This window comes from Rhinoraja longicauda, chromosome 35 (genome assembly GCF_053455715.1).
Source record: "Rhinoraja longicauda isolate Sanriku21f chromosome 35, sRhiLon1.1, whole genome shotgun sequence".
NCBI lineage: Eukaryota > Metazoa > Chordata > Chondrichthyes > Rajiformes > Arhynchobatidae > Rhinoraja > Rhinoraja longicauda.
The window spans coordinates 9646367-9666859 of record NC_135987.1 but is presented as its reverse complement, the minus strand read 5'-3'; the positions used below and the strand labels follow the sequence as shown (position 1 = coordinate 9666859).

At 46.7% G+C, this 20493-nt stretch overlaps 1 protein-coding gene across 1 annotated transcript in view; it reads right to left on the bottom strand.

The window, feature by feature from the left end:
* The window catches only part of LOC144609888 (pro-neuregulin-3, membrane-bound isoform-like), a 437458-nt gene that overhangs the window by 149523 nt on the left and 267442 nt on the right, over nt 1-20493 (bottom strand). The window contains exon 2 of the mRNA XM_078428270.1: nt 8067-8196. Coding sequence (XP_078284396.1) covers nt 8067-8196 — 130 coding nt within the window. The remainder of the gene's footprint in view (nt 1-8066; nt 8197-20493) is intronic.

The window sequence follows — 20493 nt, the reverse complement described above, 5'->3', positions numbered from 1 at the left end:
AAAACCCACTCAGGTCACGGTGAGAACGTACAAACACCATACAGACGGCGCCCGTAGTCAGGATCGAACCTGAGTCTCCAGCGCTGCATTCGCTGTAAGGCAGCGACTCTACCGCTGCGCCACCGTGCCTTCTGGCATCTCTTGCAACCGCGTAGGCCCCAGACGTAGCAGCCACGCCGTTCCTCTGGAATCAGCCTATCAGGTCGAGAAGGGAATGCAGATGCTGGCCAAGTTTATATTCCCATTTACCTGCCCAGGCTCAGCGGCCAAATCAAATGGAGAGGACACTGAAAAATCCCCCTCTCCAAGCAGGACAACGCCAAGCAGCACCATCGTCTCCCGCAGATGGACGGATGCCAGAAAACAAAACCCTCATCAATCATCATTGTCACCTCCCCAACAAACTCAATCAAGTTTGTAACTCCAAAGGCTATTTCTAATTAACGGCATTTCTAATGGCGGCACGGTGACACAGCGGTAGAGTTGCTGCCTTACAGCGAATGCAGCGCCGGAGACTCAGGTTCGATCCTGACTACGGGCGCCGTCTGTACGGAGTTTGTACGCTCTCCCCGTGACCTGCGTGGGTTTTCTCCGAGATCTTCGGTTTCCTCCCACACTCCAAAGAAGTACAGGTATGTAGGTCAATTGGCTGGGCAAATGTAAAAATTGTCCCTAGTGTGTGTAGGATAGTGTTAGTGTGCGGGGATCGCTGGGCGGCGCGGACCCGGTGGGCCGAAGGGCCTGATTCCGCGCTGTATATCTAAATCTAAAAAATTCTTCCAAATTGGAGCAAATTCTTTCCTGAAGAATTCTCTCCAGTAGCTTTCCAACCATTGACGTGAGGACTACTGGTCTACAATTTCCTGGATTAGCCTGATTCTCCTTCTTAAACAAAGGGACAACATTGGCTACTCTCCAGTCCACTGGCCTGTGGCTCGAGAGGATGCAGGGATGTTCGTCTCAGGCCCAGCAATAGCCTCTCTTGCCTCTCTCAATAACCTGGAATAGAACCCATCAGGGATTAATCATACATTAAGAAGGTTACCAGGGAGATCAGTTCAGTTCAATTTTGTTTGTTGTCACGTGTACCGAGGTACAGTGGTAAGCTTTTGTTGCGTGCTATCAGGTCAGCGGAAAGACATCCCATCAGGTCCTGTGGACTTAACCACCTTCATGTTCTTTAAGAGATGCAATACCTCCTCCTTCTTGATCTCAACAAGCCCTGCATATTTGTGTACCTGACAGTGATCTCACTGTCTCCCATGTCCTTCTCCTTGGTGAGTATTGCTCCAAGGTACTTGTTCCGTGCCTCACAGACATTCTCTGACTCCAAACATAAATTTATTCTTGAGTGGTCCCATCTACCTCATTGGTGACCCTCGGACTATCTTTGATCGGACTTTGCTGGCTTTACCTTGCACTAAACGTTATTCCTTTATCATGTCCTGGGATGGCAGGACTTTCATATGAAGAAAGACTGGATAGACTCGGCTTGTACTCGCTGGAATTTAGAAGATTGAGGGGGGATCTTATAGAAACTTTAAAAATTCTTAAGGGGTGGACAGGCTGGATGCGGGAAGATTGTTCCCAATGTTGGGGAAGTCCAGAACAAGGGGTCACAGTTTAAGGATAAGGGGGAAGTCTTTTAGGACCGAGATGAGAAAGTTTTTTTTCACACAGAGAGTGGTGAATCTGTGGAATTCTCTGCCACAGAAGGTAGTTGAGGCCAGTTCATTGCCTATATTTAAGAGGGAGTTAGATGTGGCCCTTGTGGCTAAAGGGATCAGGGGGTATGGAGAGAAGGCAGGAACGGGATACTGAGTTGGATGATCAGCCATGATCATATTGAATGGCGGTGCAGGCTCGAAGGGCCGAATGGCCTACTCCTGCACCTATTTTCTATGTTTCTATGTTTCTATGTATCTATACACTGCAAATGGCTCGATTACAATCACGTATGGTCTTTCCACTCACCTGATAGTATGCAAAAAAAGCTTTTCACTGCGCCTCAGTGCACGTGAGAATAAACTAAACTGAACTAGATCTCCCTAGATACCTTCTTAATGTATTTATAAAATGCGCTGGTATTCTCTTGAATTTGACTTGCCAATGACATTTCACGTCCCAATCTGGCCCACATAATTCCTTGTCTAAGTACTTATATGTGAGTAATTGTGGCTCTGTTATTTCTTCCCAAAATTGTTTTAATATGCACAGACATAATCTACCTAGTGCTGCAGGATTATCTTAACAATTAATGTCCTTCTTGCAACTACATACACCCTACCTTCATGTGATTGCTTCTTCTAACTGCTAATCTACCACATACCAAGAAAATATCATTGTTTTAATATTAATGTTATTTAGCAGAGTTCTTGTGGACTTATCTAGACATTTTTCTGATGCTTTATTAGTTTGTTTGTCAGTTTAGTTTATAGTCACATATACCGAGGTACATTGAAAAGCTTTTTTTGTTGCGTGCTAGCCATTTGGCAGGACTATACATGATTACATTCGAGCCGTCCACAGTATACAGATACTGAATAAAGCTAATACCATTTAGTGTAAGTTAAAGTCCAGTGAGGTTCGATTAATGATCATCTGACAGTCTCCAAGGGGGTAGATGGTAGGTCAGGGCCACTCTCTGGTTGGTGAGAGGATGGTTTAGTTGCCTGATAACAGCTGGGAAGAAACTGTCCCTGAATCTGGAGGAATGCGTCTACACACTTCTGTACCTATTTCCTGATGGGAGAGGGGAGAGGAGGGGGTGTCCGGTGTGAGACTGAGTCCTTGATTATGCAATGGGTTTGCCGAGGCAGCGTGAAGTGTAGATGGAGTCAGTAGAAGGGAGCTCGGTTTGCTCGAGTAATGATCTGGGCTACGTCCACAATTCTCTGCAATTCTTTTGCGGTCTTATTCCCAAATTATGCAGTTTGGCATCCCGATAAAATGTTTTCAACGGCACATGTGTAGAGGTTGGTGAGATTCTTTTGTGTGTTTTTTTGCATCTGTCAAAGGCTTCAATTTTGCTTTTTAAATTATTTGTTTAGTTTCACTGTTTATCTTCCTTTCCAATTTCTCTTTAGGCTTCAATCCTGACCTCTTCATTATGCTCGTGAGTCTTTTATTCAAGCATATTGGCAGGATTTATTTCTCCTGATCTCTGCAGATCACTTTATAAGTACTTTCCATTTCCATTGTGTTTTGCCAATCAGAAAAAGTATAAGTTCCATTCTGCTTTTTTTCTCCCCCCCAGATCTTTTATTTATTCTTTATCTTTCTCAATTATCATCTCAACATTATGTCCTGATCATTATTGTCGAGATGCTCCTTTATGGCTAATTCTTTTCCTTTCAAATTACCAGCGATATTAGAGACTTCATGCTGGCTGGGCTTTTTATGAGCTTTGCAGAGGAGAATCTTGTAAACCCATAAAGTCCCATTCTCTCTTCCTAAATCCACTCTAACTTTGTGCAAATTTATTCTTGATAGTTGAAACCTTCCAAAAGGATAAGTCCGCATTACTTATCGATATGATCTTTTGCCCCATGTTTGTAGATTTGCTTCTAAATGATTCTTTCATATCTCTCTCCTCAGCAGCATCTGCAGTTGATTCCTCAGAGTGAGAATGATTTGTCTTCATCCCAAGCCTGTGGTATTCTGCTTCCAAACTGAATGTTAGTTCTATCCCTCTTAGTCTCTTTCCCATTAGCGCAGCTCCCTGGCCTTTGTTCACCACTGTTTTGAAAATGCTTTATAACCTATCATACCTAATTAGCCCGCGCTCCACATGGGCTACCATGGCACTGAGGCAGCACTGCACTGGGGGAGGGATTGTGCTGCAGCTCTGAGATGACTGCATCATTGCAGGGGCAGTTCTGGGGATGCTGCATTGTCGCGGACTGCACTGTGGTAGGGGCAGTTGAGAGGGCTGCACTGTGGTAGGGGCAGTTCTGAGAGGCAATTGCAGACAGGGTCAGTGTGAGGATCAAGGTCAGTGTAGGGAACTGTGCACAGGGCCAGCATAGGGAATTAAGGTCTGTGTAGAGAACAGGATCAGTGAAGGGAACTGTGTACAGGATAAGTGTGGGGTAGAGTGGAAGGGTCAGTGTGGGGTAGAGTGGAAGGGTCAGTGTGGGGTAGAGTGGAAGGGTCAGTGTGGGGTAGAGTGGAAGGGTCAGTGTGGGGTAGAGTGGACAGTGTTAGTGTGGGGTAGAGTGGACAGTGTTAGTGTGGGGTAGAGTGGAAGGGTCAGTGTGGGGTAGAGTGGAAGGGTCAGTGTGGGGTAGAGTGGAAGGGTCAGTGTGGGGTAGAGTGGAAGGGTCAGTGTGCGGTAGAGTGGACAGTGTTAGTGTGGGGTAGAGTGGAAGGGTCAGTGTGGGGTAGAGTGGAAGGGTCAGTGTGGGGTAGAGTGGAAGGGTCAGTGTGGGGTAGAGTGGAAGGGTCAGTGTGCGGTAGAGTGGACAGTGTTTGTGTGGGGTAGAGTGTGCAGGGTCAGCGTGGATTAGAGTGCGCAGACTGACTACCTGAGGCACGCGGTGGTGTTAGCAGGGGTTGTGTGTTTACTGCACGCAAGCCTCTCTCAGTTAGAGGTTCTTTCATCCAGTTGTCTTTGTGCACAGACAATGAATATTCAGCAGGTTTATTTCAGAGGCCCATTTATCTAATTGCAGGAGTTATGACCTAGAATTTAAATGGGGTTTTGTGTTTGGTGCGTACCAGATTCTCCAGGGTTTAATTACAAAGCTCAGAGCTGCAGACACCACACTCATCCTGCTGTCTCCAGCCTCACTGAAGAAATGGCCTCCGCCTGCACCTATTTTCTATGATCTATGCAAAACTGCAAGCTGATGTCAGTCCCTAATGAGGCATCACGAGCTGACTCGTGCCGTGCTCCAAGTTCATGGGTCCGGTCAGCAAGTCCTCTGCCGTGCAGAGTTAAAGGGCCACAGTGTCACAGCTCACGCTTGCACCCGAACCCACTGACACAGATCTACTGCCATTATCCCAGCTGGGTAGGGAGGCGCGGTGGCGCAGCGGCAGAGTTGCTGCCTTACAGCGCCAGAGACCCGGGTTCGATCCCGACTACGGGTGCTGTTTGTACGGAGTTTGTACGTTCTCCCCGTGACCTGCGTGGGTTTTCTCCGAGATCTTCGGTTTCCTCCCACACTCTAAACACGTACACATTTGTAGGTTGATTGGCTTGGTATAAATGCAAATTGGACCCAGTGTGTGTAGGATGTCATTAATGTACGGGGATCGCTGGTCGGTGCAGTCTCAGTAGGCTGGAGGGCCTGTGTCCACGCTGTATCTCAATTAGGGGTGGTACAGTGGCACAGCGGGTAGTACCGCTGCCTCACAGCGCTAGAGACCCGGGTTCAATCCTGACCACGGGTGCTGCTCATGTACAGATTGCAAGTTCTCTCTGTGACCACGTGGGTTTCCTCTGGGTGCTCCGGTTTCCTCCCTCGTCTCAAAGACGTGCAGGTTTGTAGGTTAATTGGCCTCTGTAAAATGCCACTAGTTTGTAGAGAGTGGATGAAAAAGTGGAATAACATAGAAGTCGTGTGAACGTGCGATTGATGCTCAACGTGGACTAGGTGGGCTGAAGGGCCTGTTTCCATGCTGTTTCTCCGTATATACACACACTGTATACATACATACATACATACATACATGCACACTCTGAACTTTTCTTCTTGTTTACTATATTGTTTACAGTGCACTATGTTTACATATTCCGTGGTGCTGCTGCAAGTAAGAATGTCATTGTTCTATCTGGGACACACGACAATAAACACTCTTGATTCTTGACACTTGCAGTCTGGCCACAAAAGTGACAAGTATTGACCTTCACCAACTGGTCTGGTTTTAACCGCCAACTCCTGGGACTCAACCATCACCAACTCCGCCAACATTAACACCAGGGAAACCTCACTGAACTACAAACAGTGGACTGTCTGGGTTGCAGTAAGGAATCTGGGCTTCTTTGCACGGGTATCGGGGTCGCTAATCAATTATTTTTTTATTGTTTATGATGTGTATTTATGCGTATTGCGTTTACAGGCCCGTAAAATGCTGCCACAAGTGAGAAGGTCATTGTTCTATTGTTGTCCCCCGGAAGATGGCCGGGCGAGGAGAGGAGAGGGTGAACTGCACAAGTACATCGAGCGTGCGGGCCAACCGGACTTTGGACTTTGAATAACGGCGCCAAAAACGCCGGCGCCCGCAGGTGTAATATATGCAAAATGAATTTCACCGTGCAGTTGCATCGGTGACCAATAAAACACCATTGACTATTGACTATTGTACATAAGACAATTTAACTCTTCGAAATCAACTGGACTGGCATAATTAAAATCATGCAAGAGCACTTCAGTGATTAGGTACCTTGACTATCCCTCATGATACCCCAAAACCTTTCCACCACCTTCAACGCAACAGGTCGGGGGTGTGTTGGAATATGCTCCACTTACTTTATCGAGAGTGGCTCCATCAACAGTATGACGCTTGACACCATCGAGGACAAAGTAGCCCATTTGGCTGGCACCCGATCCACACCCATCCCCCCCCCACCCCACCTCCCCCTACCCCACCCCACCCCACCCCAGCCCACCACAGCCAATTGATGCAATACAGTGACTGAAGAGTGTACTGTTCACAAAAGTCACTGCTGTTCCTTGCTTTGATCTCCTGGTAGCACCTCCTAAGCCCACAACCTCTACCAACAAGGGAGGACCACTATCTACAGGTTCTGCTCCATCCCAGCTTGGAAATCATGTATTGTTTTCACGATGACTGGTTCGTGTGCAACAAAAGCTTTTCACTGTACCTTGGTAAACATGACAAAAAATAAACTAGACTAGACTAGATAAACTGGTCTAGAAATATATTGCCAGTGCAACTGGGCCTACAGAATGGAACACACTGCACTGTGGGGGGCACCTTCTCCCTGACTACAGCCGTTCAAGAAAGCAGCTTTCAAGAGCAGAATGGGCGGCATGGTGGCACAGCGCTAGAGTTGCTGCCTTACGGCGAATGCAGCGCCGGAGACCCGGGTTCGATCCCGACTAAGGGTGCTTGTCTGTACGGAGTTTGTACGTTCTCCCCGTGACCTGCGTGGGTTTTCTCCGAGATCTCCGGTTTCCCCCCACACTCCAAAGACGTAGAGGTTTGTAGGTTAAATGGCTGGGTAAATGTAAAAATTGTCCCTAGTGGGTGTAGGATGGTGTTAATGTGCAGGGATCGTTGGTCGGCGCGGACCCGGTGGGCCGAAGGGCCTGTTTCCGCGCTGTATCTCTGAACTAAACTAAACTAAAAGGACATTTAGGGATGGATAAAATATATACTGACATTACCAGCTGTACCCACATCCCACAAGTAAAGCATTAAAAAATCTTTTATCACGAGCAACTGTTTTTATCATGGATCTGTGGATGAAACAATCCATCGCAGGCAAACTATAGTGCTTAATATTGCAGGGAAGAGGTTCCCTGATCTGGAGTCCAGAACCAGGAATCATAGATTCAAAATAATGGGCTGGGCCTGAAATGAGAAGAAATTTCTTCACCCATGAGTCGATGAAGCTACAAGCTGTGGAGGCTCAGGAACTGAGTGTGCGTAAGATGGAAATTGATTAATTTTGGAGATATTATTTTTCGAGGGGTTTGGCAGGGAAGTGAGATTAAGGTAAACAGTCAGCCATTGAAGGCTGGAACAGGCTCTGGGGGTTGAGTAGATGATTCCTGCTTCTATTTCTTCTGCTCTTTAGTTGGGCCGAGCTCTGATCCTTGCAAGACCTTCAATCACAACAACGCAGCAAAAAAACAGCCGAGATAACTGTGGCCCAGTAAAACACTAAACCATGAACTCAGTGCCTTCCCATTCTAATTGTTGCCAGTTAAACTAGATAGGAGAACACACCAGTTGCATGCTGGCTAGACTGGACGGTCCATGATCAGTTCCAATACGCTCCACAACAAGGGTTGAAGCACTGTGTTTGGAGTTGTTGCCAGTAGCAGGCTGGGTTCTGAGGAGTCTCAGGCTTGGGGGCAGTACACACCTACCGGCAGTGTTTGTTGTTCCCATTGATGGTTTCGATGATGAAGCACTCCCCCTCGTTCAGGCAGTAGGCAAGGTCCTTGTCCGTGCACGGCTTAAAGTGCTCCGACCTCTCTGTGGTGTAGGTGGTGGTAGCTGCGGACATAGAGAGAGGCAGGGTCAATCACTGGTCCCGCAAAGGAGCACACAGGAGCACAGACTCACACAGACTTTCACACCCTATCTCAGCAGATGTGGCAATAAAATAGGCGGCACGGTGGCGCAGCAACGGTAGAGTTGCTGCCGTACAGCGCTACAGACCTGGGTTCGATCCCGACTACGGCTGCTTGTCTCTAGAGAGTTTGTACGTTCTCCCCGTGACCTGCGTGGGTTTTCTCCGCGATCTCCGGTTTCCTCCCACACTCCAAAGACGTACAGGTTTGTAGGTCAAATGGCGTGGTATAATTGTGAATTGTCCCTAGTGCTGTGTAGGGTAGCGTGAGTGTGCAGGGGATCGCTGGTCGGCACGGACTCAGTGGGCTGAACGGTCTGTATCTCTGAAACTAAACCATTGGCATTACCAATAAAATCTCATGTATAGGCTCATATGCACAGGGTCAGATGTGGTGTCTCACGGAAGTGCTTACAACTTAAGTTTAAGACGTGTGCGTCACATATAGAGTCGCACAAGGGCACACACGAACTGATAATTCCTTGTAGAAAGTAAAGTAAAAGTACAATAAAAAGAACCTTGTTCACTTTGGATCTAAAGAATACTTTATAAATAAAAAATCGTGTTTTTATAAATAATTTAGAATACTTAATAGTTAAGTTCACTTTGTCTGAAGAAGGATCCTGTCCCGAAATGTCACCCATCCATGTTCTCCAGAGGTACCGAGTTACTCCGCTGAGTTACTCCAACACTTTACATCTCACTTTGTATCTGCTTGCTTCTTTTTCATCACCTGTTACTGACACACCTTGCTCTGATAATGTCACCTCTCCTGCGGCCACATTGATAACCCAAGGCCCAAAGAAGGAGTCCGGTCAATAGCAATGGCTGGAGACCTCTACCATAGGGCCATGCACATGGTCCAGTCACAGTCCTGTGCTGTGATTTCTGAGCACCACTTCTACAAAGGAGCATCTGGCCGTAGCATCTCATAAAGAGAGGATTTCTCCCCGACCTTTCTCCTTACAGTGGCCCAATAGTTGCAGCCCAGGCACAAACAGCAGTGACCAGCCGAACAGCTATCAATTTCACTGGTGCTCCTTAGTCTAAGCATTGGCTCCACAAACGTCGACCATTCCTTCTCTCTAGAGATGCTGCCAGTCCCGCTGAGTTACTCCAGCATTTTGTGCCTATCTTCGGTGTAAACCAGCATCTGCTGTTCCTTCCTACACGCGAGTGAAGTTTACCGATACCCAGGCATAAGGTCATAAGTTTTTTGTTTTAGTTTTGGAGATGCAGCGCGGAAACAGGCCCTTCGGCCCACTGAGTCAGCGCCGACCAGCGATCCCCGCACACTAACACGATCCTACACACGCTAGGGACAATTTACAGTTTGACCAAGCCAATTAACCTACAAACCTGTACGTCTTTGGAGTGTGGAAGGCAACTGAAGATCTCGTGGTCACGGGGAGAACGTACAAACTTCGTGCGGAAGAACTGGGTGCATAATCGTGCTTGAGCATTTCAATTTATCAATGTTTTTTTCGGAAATGTTCCTCAAAGCAAATCAAATGGTTTTGATTAATGGCGATATTGGGAATGCACCGGGCCAGAACGTTGTTGTACAGGAACGTGAACTGTGCTTGTGCCTTGAGTACTGTCTGGTGCTCGAGCCTTTCAATTAATCAACTTGATTTTTCAGAAATGTTCCTCAGAGCAAACAAGATCATTTTGATTAATGGTTGATTTTGGGAATGCATGGGCCCGGAACATTATGGTACAGAAACATGAACTGCTGGGACCCGTTCCAAATCATCCACGTGTACCATTCGGCAAGCCAAGGGTGTTGAGCAGAACTCTGGAGATGCAAAGGGATCATTTTTGTCCTGCACTGTTAGAAATTCCAGAGAGTTACAAATCTGGAATGACGGGTTAAAGTCAGGTGGGGTAGTTAGCAAGCCTAGTCTAGTGTTGAAGGATCACTTTCCAGTCTGCTCTGATACTCCACTCTAACCAAGCTCTCCATTCTAATTCTATCCCAAACTCTATCTCTACATTGGCCCTCTCCCTGAACTCTATTCAAGGACTTAAAGGAATTAAAGGACGTTCTTTTAGGAAGGAGATGAGGAGGAATTTCTTCAATCAGAGGGTGGTGAATCTGTAGAATTCTTTGCCACAGAAGGCTGTGGAGGCCAAGTCAGTAGATATTTTTAAGGCAGAAATAGATAGATTCTTGATTAGTACGGGTGTCAGAGATTATGGGGAGAAGGCAGGAGAATGGGGTTAGGAGGGAGAGATAGATCAGCCATGATTGAATGGCAGAATAGACTTGAAAGGCTGAACGGCCTAATTCTACTCCTATCACTTATGATCTTATGATCTAACTGTAAACACTGGCCCTATCCCCAAACTCTATCTCTAAAACTCTGGACAACTTCTCCAAGTACCCTTGGGCATTTACATGCAGTGTCAATAGTCAATAGTCAATTTATTTGTCACATACACATAAATGTGCAGTGAAATGAAAAATTACCCGCAGTTCAACAATAAGACCAATAAGAATAATCAATAAAATGCAATGACACATACTATCATAAGTGCATCGAACAACCCCTGTTCCAGGCGTACACTGGCCCCATCCCTAAACTCTATCTCCAATTGTCTGTTCCACTCTGACCTGATGTTTTTGGGACACGGCGTGGTGTGACAAATTTGTTTGTACTTCAATCAGATGAAATCAAAGCTATTAAATGAAGAGGATCTCATATAGTTCTAGCAATGCCGCTACTGCAGAGGTAGAGTGAAATTAAAGATTCCATCCAACGCAAGGTGAAATTGCAGTATGCACAAGGTTACCATGAAATAGGATCAGGACTAGTGCCCCAGACCACACAAGCCTGCCCGACCATTCAACGGGGCAGCACGGTAGCACAGCAGTAGAGTCATCCATTAATGACTTGGATGAAGGGATTAAAAGTACCATTAGCAAATTTGCAGATGATACAAAGCTGTGTGGTAGTGTGAACTGTGAGGAAGATGCTATGAGGTTGCAGGGTGACTTGGACAGGTTGTGCCTGGCTTGGACATGGCAGATGCAGTTTAATGTGGACAAGTGTGAGGTTATCCACTTTGGTGGAAAGAATAGGAAGGCAGAGTATTATCTGAATGGTGCCAAGTTAGGAACAGGGGACGTACAACGAGATCTGGGTGTCCTAGTGCATCAGTCACTGAAAGGAAGCATGCAGGTGCAGCAGGCAGTGAAGAAAGCCAATGGAATGTTGGCCTTCATAACAAGAGGAGTTGAGTATAGGAGCAAAGAGGTCCTTCTGCAGTTGTACAGGGCCCTAGTGAGACCGGAATGGCGTGACTATCATATGTTGAAAGACTGGAGCGACTAGGCTTGTATACACTGGAATTTAGAAGGATGAGAGGAGATCTTATCGAAACGTATAAGATTATTAAGGGGTTGGACACGTTAGAGGCAGGAAACATGTTCCCAATGTTGGGGGAGTCCAGAACAAGGGGCCACAGTTTAAGAATAAGGGGTAGGCCATTTAGAACTGAGATGAGGAAAAAAAATTTCAGTCAGAGAGTTGTGAATCTGTGGAATTCTCTGCCTCAGAAGGCAGTGGAGGCCAATTCTCTGAATGCATTCAAGAGAGAGCTGGATAGAGCTCTTAAGGATAGCGGAGTCAGGGGGTATGGGGAGAAGGCAGGAACGGGGTACTGATTGAGAATGATCAGCCATGATCACATTGAATGGTGGTGCTGGCTCGAAGGGCCGAATGGCCTCTTCCTGCACCTATTGTCTATTGACAGCACCAGACACCTGGTCTCGATTCTGACTACGGGTTCTGTCTGGATGGTGTTTGTACGCTCTCCCCGTGATCTGCATGGGTTTTCTCCGAGATCTTTGGTTTCCTCCCACACTCCAATGATGTACAAGTTTGTAAGTTAATTGGCTTGGTAAAAATGTAAACTGTCCCGAGTGTGCACAGGGCAGTGTTAATGTGCAGGAATTGCTGGTCAGTGCAGACTCAGTGGGCGAGCTCTAAACTAAACTAAACAAAACATGATCATAATTGACTCTACAATGATCGACATCTCATCATGATCTACAATGATTTCAACTCCTCCTCTCTACCTGTTTCCCATTCCCCTTATCTCATCGCTCCTTCAAGCCTATATCTTTCGCCATCTGAAATATTTCTAATGATGTTTCATGTTGCAGTTGCAGTTGTACAGACAGTTGGTGAGGCCATGTTTAGAGTATTGCGTTCAGTTCTGGGCACCGTGTTACAGGAAAGATGTGGTCAAGCTGGCAAGGGTACAGAAAAAAATTACAAGGATGGTGCCAGGACTAGACTATCTGAGCTACAGGGAGAGGTTGAGTGGACTGAGACTCTTTTGCTTGGAGCGCAGGAGGATGAGGGGTGATCTTATAGAGGTGTATAAAACCACGAGAGGAATAGGTTGGGTAGATGCACAGAGCGTCTCGCCCAGAGTAGGTGAACCGAGGACCAGAGGACAGAAGTTTAAGGTGAAGGAGAAAAGATTTAATAGGTATTTATTCACAAAATGCTGGAGTAACTCAGCAGGTCAGGCAGCATCTCAGGAGAGAAGGAATGGGCGACGTTTCGGGTCGAGACCTTTCTTCAGATTTAATAGGAATCTGAGGGGTACCTTTTTCACACAAAGTGTGGTGGTGTATGGAACAAGCTGCCAGAGGAGGTACTTGAGGCTGGGACTATCCCAACATTTAAGAAACAGTTAGACAGGTACATGGATAGGACAGGTTTGGAGGGACACGGGCCAAGCTAGTGGGACTAGTGTAGCTGGGAGATGTGGCCAGTGTGGGCAAGTTGGGCCGAAGGGCCTGTTTCCACACTGCATCACTCTATGAGGCCAGGCGGTGGTACTGGGACCCGCAGTTCCAATAAATATGGGAGAGATGCTCACAGATTATTGCTGCTGACATAATGGAGGCCATCCATCATGTGTGTGTGTCAGTTTAAAATGGCAAAATGCTTCCGTCGTCAGAAAAATAGTCACATTTATCAGCGTGCAGGTCTGATTTCCAAGGTAATTAATTGAAGCAAATCCAATGATGTGACTTGTTCACAGAGGGGAAGCTTGAATAGCAAGAAGCCACAGACACAAAGTCTACACAGTATTGAAACCTGAATGAAGAATTGATAGTCCAGCTAATATTTAATTTACGCCTCTAACACAAATGACAGAAAACAACGATTTTAAAACAAAAACATGTGCAAATGGTCAAGGCGCTGACCTGATAAATCATTTGACCAAGGATTTGTCAAGCTGTGGCAAAAAGATGCATTTTTAAATGTTTCAGCCAAGTACAGTGCAGTGAGCTTGAGAACATGTTCAAGTGAATTAATGAAGGCTTTAGGCTAGATGGAATTTTTAATGCACCACAATTATCAGTGGACAGAATTACTAATGGTCATGGGTGATTATATTATTTGGTCACAGTTGGGCAAAGAATGGATCAGAAAATTGAAGTCTGGCTGGGGTAAAATGTTCAGCAAGTTTGTTTGGACATACAACTTGGAAAGAATTGGGAATGTTCGAGGATGCTCATGCAAGCATTGCATTGAGTCAGGTGTGAACTAATTCATCATAAATCTGCACCCATTTGATGTGAGGTGAAGCAGCAGCTGAAGAAAGAGAGGGATTCAATCAGTCCCTGCAAAGCTGCACTGTCCCTGCCTGCTTCAAAGTCTCCACTATTGTCCCCGTACCCAGACAGCCAAGGATCGCTGGTCTTAATGACGACAGGCCTGTCGCACTGACCTCTGCAGTCATGAAGACCCTTGAGAGACTTGTGCTGGCCCACCTGAAAAACATCACAAACCCCCTGCTGGACCCCCTGCAGTTTGCATCCCAGGCCAGCAGATGAATGGACGATGCCGACATCCTTGGCCTGCACTTCATCCTCCAGCACCGAGACCGCCAGGGGACCTATGCAAGGATTCTGTTTATGGACTTCAGCTCTGTATTTAACACCATTGTGCCAGAGCTACTACACTACAAACTTTCCCAGCTGACTGTGCCTGAACCCCTTTGTCGGTGGATCATCAACTTCCTGACAGACAGGAAGCAGCATGTGAGGCTGGGAAAGCACATCTCGGACCCGCAGACCCTCAGCATACGAGCACCGCAAGGCTGCGTACTCTCCCCTCTCCTTTACTCTCTCTACACCAACAACTGCACCTCCACAGACTCCTCTGTCAAGCTCCTCAAGTTTGCGTTTGACACAACCCTGATTGGACTGATCCAGGGTGGGGAGGAATCTGCCTACAGAGGGGAAGTGATACAGCTGGCGTACTGGTGCCATCGCAACAACCTGGACCTCAATGCTCTCAAGACAGTGGAAATAATTGTAGACTTTCGAAGAGATCCCCCTCCCCTCCCCCCACTCACCATCAACAACACCATAGTCACATCTGTGGAGTCATTTAAGTTCCTTGGAACCATCATCTCCAGGGACCATAAATGTGGGGGGCCATCATCGACTCCACAGTCAAAAAGGCCCAACAGAGAATGTACTTCCTGTGGCAACTGAAGAAACATAATCTGCCACAGGCAATGATGGTCCAATTCTACACTGCTATCATTGAGTCCATCCTCACCTTCTCCATCATGGTCTGGTTTGGTTCAGCCACCAAGCACGACATCCGGAGGCTGCAACGGATCGTTCGCACAGCTGAGAAGGTTGTTGGCTGTAACCTTCCCCCCATCGACAAACTGTACACAGCAAGGGCTAGGAAGCGAGCGGGCACGATCATCTCTGACCCCTCTCACCCTGGCCACAAACTCTTCGAAGCACCTTCTCTTTGAAGGTGACTCCGGACTGTCAAAGCAGCCACAACCGGACATAAAAACAACTTTTTTCCACGAGCAGTAGCTCTACTAAACAACCAAAAATTTGTAGTCCCCTTTTGCTCTGGTATTTTATTTCATTCTTTACATTTTTAAATTATAATGTTTTATTTTTAATTGTCTACTGTATATCGTGTTGTTATTTGCGAGCAAAGCACCAAGGCAAATTCCTTGTATGTATACATACTTGGCTAATAAGATTTATTCAATTCAATTCAATTCAATTCAATTAGTAAGAGTGGAATTCTTGCGAAACCTTGTCAAAGTAATGGGAAATGTTTAGTATTTTACTGAATTGTATGGCCAAAACTGGTCAAAGGCATGGGGTCCACATAATAACCTGGTTTAGCAACTTAAACACCCAGGACCGATTGAGATAGAAAGGTGGAAAATAGGTGCAGGTGTAGGCTATTCGGCCCATCGAGCCAGCACCACCATTCAATATAATCGTGGCTGATCATGCAAAAACAATACCCCGTTCCTGCTTTCTACCCATAATCCCTCGATTCCGTTAGCCCCAAGATCTCTCTCTCGAAAAATTCCAGTGAATTGGCCTCCACTGCCTTCTGTGGCAGAGAATTCCACTGATTCACAACTCTCTGGATAAAAAAGTATTTCCTCATCTCAGTCCTAAATGGCCTACCCCTTATTCTTAAACTATGACCCCTGGTTCTGGACTTCCCCAACATGGGGAACATGTTTCCAGCAGAGATTACAGAGAGTGATAGATACTATCTCCGCAGGTGCTAACCTCCCCGCCATTGAAGGCATCTATAAGAAGTGGGTGTCCTAGTGCATCAGTCACTGAAAGGAAGCATGCAGGTACAGCAGGCAGTGAAGAAAGCCAATGGAATGTTGGCCTTCATAACAAGAGGAGTTGAGTATAGGAGCAAAGAGGTCCTTCTACAGTTGTACCGGGCCTTGGTGAGACCGCATCTGGAGTACTGTGTGCAGTTTTGGTCTCCAAATTTGAGGAAGGATATTCTTGCTATTGAGGGCGTGCAGCGTAGGTTCACTAGGTTAATTCCCGGAATGGCGGGACTGTCGTATGTTGAAAGGCTGGAGCAATTAGGCTTGTATACACTGGAATTTAGAAGGATGAGGGGGGATCTTATTGAAACATATAAGATAATTAGGGGATTGGACACATTAGAGGCAGGAAACATGTTCCCAATGTTGGGGGAGTCCAGAACAAGGGGCCACAGTTTAAGAATAAGGGGTAGGCCATTTAGAACGGAGATGAGGAAGAACTTTTTCAGTCAGAGAGTGGTGAAGGTGTGGAATTCTCTGCCTCAGAAGGCAGTGGAGGCCAGTTCGTTGGATGCTTTCAAGAGAGAGCTGGATAGAGCTCTTAAGGATAGCGGAGTGAGGGGGTATGGGGAGAAGGCAGGAACGGGGTACTGATTGAGGGTGATCAGCCATGATCGCATTGAATGGCGGTGCTGGCTCGAAGGGCTGAATGGCCTACTCCTGCACCTATTGTCTATTGTCTATTGTCTAAGTGCAGCCCAAAAAAGGCAGCCAATATCTTCAAAGGCCCACATCACCCTGGTCATGCCCCCATTTCTTTCTAATGAACGTCATAAGTGATAGGAGTAGAATTAGTCCATTTGGCCCATCAAGTCTGCCATTTAATCATGGCTGATTTATCCCTACCTCCTAACCCCATTTTCCTGCCTTCTCCCCATAACTTCTGATGCCCGTACTATTCAAGAACTCTATCTATCACTGCCTTAAAGATATCCACTGCCTTGGCCTCCACGGCCATCTGTGGCAAGGAATTCATCAGAGTCACCACCCACTGACTAAAAAAATTCCGCGTCATTGCCTTCCTAAAAGAACGTCCTTTAATTCTGAGGCTGTGACCTCCAGTCCTAGACTCTCCCACTAGTGGAAACATCCTCTCTACATCCGCTCTATAAGGCGGGGGGAGTCTGAAATTTGTGACCAGGATGTTAAAGAATAGCTTCTTCCCAACAACCATCAGGTTCATGAACACTACACAACACAGACCTCGTCCATGAACGTCAACGGATTCTCTTTGGCTGCACTAAGTACTTTAGGCTTCTCTTTTGCACTTGTTTAGTGGTTTATAGCGGATTTATATTATCTGTATGTGTTGTTCTTACAAGCATGTGCCGTGCTGCAATTAAGAATTTCATTGTTCCGCTCCTGGTGCACATGACAATTAAACATTCCTGGACATCAAAACCAAATGGTTGACAATAGACGTCGCAGTGTTTACACAGAGAATGTGCAGGGAGAAAGTGCAGATCCAGCACCAAATGCTGGAGTAACTCAGCGGGTCAGGCAGCGTCTCTGGAGAGAAGGAATGGGTGACGTTTCGGGTCGAGACCCTTCTTCAGACTGAAGAAGTTGACTCCGCCATTCAATCATGGCTGATCTATCTTTCCCTCTCAACTCCATCCTCCTGCCTTCTCCCCATTGCCCCCGATACCCGTAATAATCAAGAATCTATCTGAAGAAGGGTCTCGACCCGAAACGTCACCCATTCCTTCTCTCCCGAGATGCTGCCTGACCCGCTGAGTTACTCCAGCTTTTTGTGATACCTTCGATTTGTACCAGCATCTGCAGTTATTTTCCTACACAATTTGGCATGTATGTTGTCAACTGAATATGGATGAAGAGTATCAGAAGTATTTAACGATTAACACTAATAAGGTCTTTACTCCTACACAAAATTACCTTACAGGGTGAAAAGATTACAGAAGGTTTATTTAAAGCTGCAGTTGACAAGATAAAATTAATTCATCAAGATGATGAACTAACAGACACAACGATATCAGAGGGAATCTCTGAATACTAGAAACAGTGATGATTCAATAGCTCAATACATATCCATGCAGAGAAAAACCTCGCCAGCGGGTGCCATAGTGATGCAGCAGGTAGTGCTGTTGCCCCACAGCTTCACATCTAACCTGGATTCAATCTGAATCTTTGGTGCTTTCAGTGTGGAGTTTGCGGGTTCTCTCTATGTAACTGCGTGGGTCCCAACTCTCTCCCTCCACCTGGTTTCCTCCTACATCTCAAAGACATGATGGCCGGCAGCTTAAACTCTACAATAAACAACCCCTGGCAGGAGAATGGTGGGAACAGCTCCATCCAAGACCGCAAGAGATTGCAAAGCATTGCAGACGCAGCCCAGACCATCGCGCAAAGCAGCCTCCCTTCCATTGACTCTATTTATAACTCATGCTTCCTCGGCAAGGCCACCAGCTTAATCAAGTTGCACCCCGGCAAGATATAAAGAAGTATGAAAACGCACACGTTCAGATTCAGGGACAACTTCTTCCCAGCTGTTATCAAGCATCCGAACCATCTTACCAACAACCAACAACCACCCACCCCGCTCACTCCCTATTCTCCCCATTCCCATCAGGCAAGAGGTACAGGAGTATGAAAACGCACACCTCCAGATTCAGGGGCAGTTTCTTCCCAGCTGTTATCAGGCAACTGAATCATCCAAACACCAACTGAACAGCGGTCATGCCCGACCATCTGCATTGTAAATTGTAAATTGTAAAAAACCTTTATTGTCACTACACAAAGTACAGCGAAATTAAAGCAGTCCAGATGATGCAATCACACACAGCAGACAGTACAAAGGACAAACCACTATCCATAACAAGCTAAACCTAATCCACTGAATCAAACAAACTGACCTCCAATACAATATAGACAAAACAACTACAACACGGTCGAGGCAGTGTACAGTGCAATCAAGACAACAAGTTATTGCACAGCAATGAGAGCTAACATATTGCAAGTGCCGTTTTAAAAAAATAAAAGAAATAATGTAATCAAATATAAGGTGCGGTTGGCTGTAACATGCAATAAGTTCAGCAAATGCTAACAACATAAGTGCAGTAGAATGCAAACTTGTATTAAATTGAGGCCTATGTTTTCTGACAAGTAACTGACAGTGTTCCGATCAGTTCCGTTCCTTCCCTTTTTTTTCTGGCAGTGTTCAGCTCACGTATGACACTGGGGTAGAAACTGTTCTTGAGTCTATTAGTCCGTGATGTAATGGACCTGAACCGTCTACCAGAGGGCAGCAGTTGGAGCAGCTGATGACCAGGGTGGGAAGGATCCCTCAGGATGTTGGCTGCTCTGCTGAGGCAGCGGAGGGAGTAAAGTTCCTCTAGAGAGGGCAGTGGGCAACCAATGATTTTCTTTGCAGAGTTGATGACCCTCTGAAGGGCTTTCTTGTTTGCCTCTGAGCTGCTGGTGTACCACATAGAAATACAGTACGTCAGCACACTCTCGATGGAGGCCCTCGGACTATCTTCAATCAGACTTTACTGGACTTTATCTTGCACTAAACGTTATTCCCGTTATCCCATATCTGTACACTGTGGACAGCTAGTTTGTAATCATGTGTTTATTCACAAAATGCTGGAGTAACTCAGCAGGTCAGGCAGCATCTCAGGAGAGAAGGAATGGGTGACGTTTCGGGTCGAGACCCTTCTTCAGACTGATGTCAGGGGGGCGGGACAAAAGAAGGATATAGGTGGAGACAGGAAGATGGTGGGAGAACTGGGAAGGGGGAGGGGAAGAGAGAGACAGAGGGTCTATCTAAAGTTGGAGAAGTCAATGTTCATACCGCTGGGCTGCAAGCTGCCCAAGCGAAATATGAGGTGCTGTTCCTCCAATTTCCGGTGGGCCTTACTATGGCACTGGAGGAGGCCCATGACAGAAAGGTCAGACTGGGAGTGGGAGGGGGAGTTGAAGTGCTCAGCCACCGGGAGATCAGGTTGGTTAAGGCGGATTGAGCGAAGGTGTTGAGCGAAGCGATCGCCGAGCCTGCGTTTGGTTTCGCCGATGTAAAGACGTTGACATCTAGAGCAGCGGATGCAATAGATGAGGTTGGAGGAGGTGCAGGTGAACCTCTGTCTCACCTGGAAAGACTGTTTGGGTCCTTGGATGGAGTTGAGGGGGAGGTAAAGGGACAGGTGTTGCATTTCCTGCGGTTGCAGAAAGTGCCCGGGGAGGGGATGGTTTGGGTAGGAAGGGACGAGTGGACCAGGGAGTTACGGAGGGAACGGTCTCTGCGGAATACAGAAAGGGGAGGGGATGGGAAGATGTGGCCAGTGGTGGGGTCCCGTTGTAGGTGACGGAAATGTTGGCGGATGATTTGTTGGATACGCTGGCTGGCGGGGTGGAAGGTGAGAACGAGGGGGATTCTGTCCTTGTTACGAGTGGGGGGAGGGGGAGCAAGAGCGGAGCTGCGGGATGTAGAAGAGACCCTAGTGAGAGCCTCATCTATAATGGAGGAGGGGAAGCCCCGTTTCCTGAAGAATGAGGACATCTCTGATGCCCTAGTGTGGAACACCTCATCCCGGGCACAGATGCGG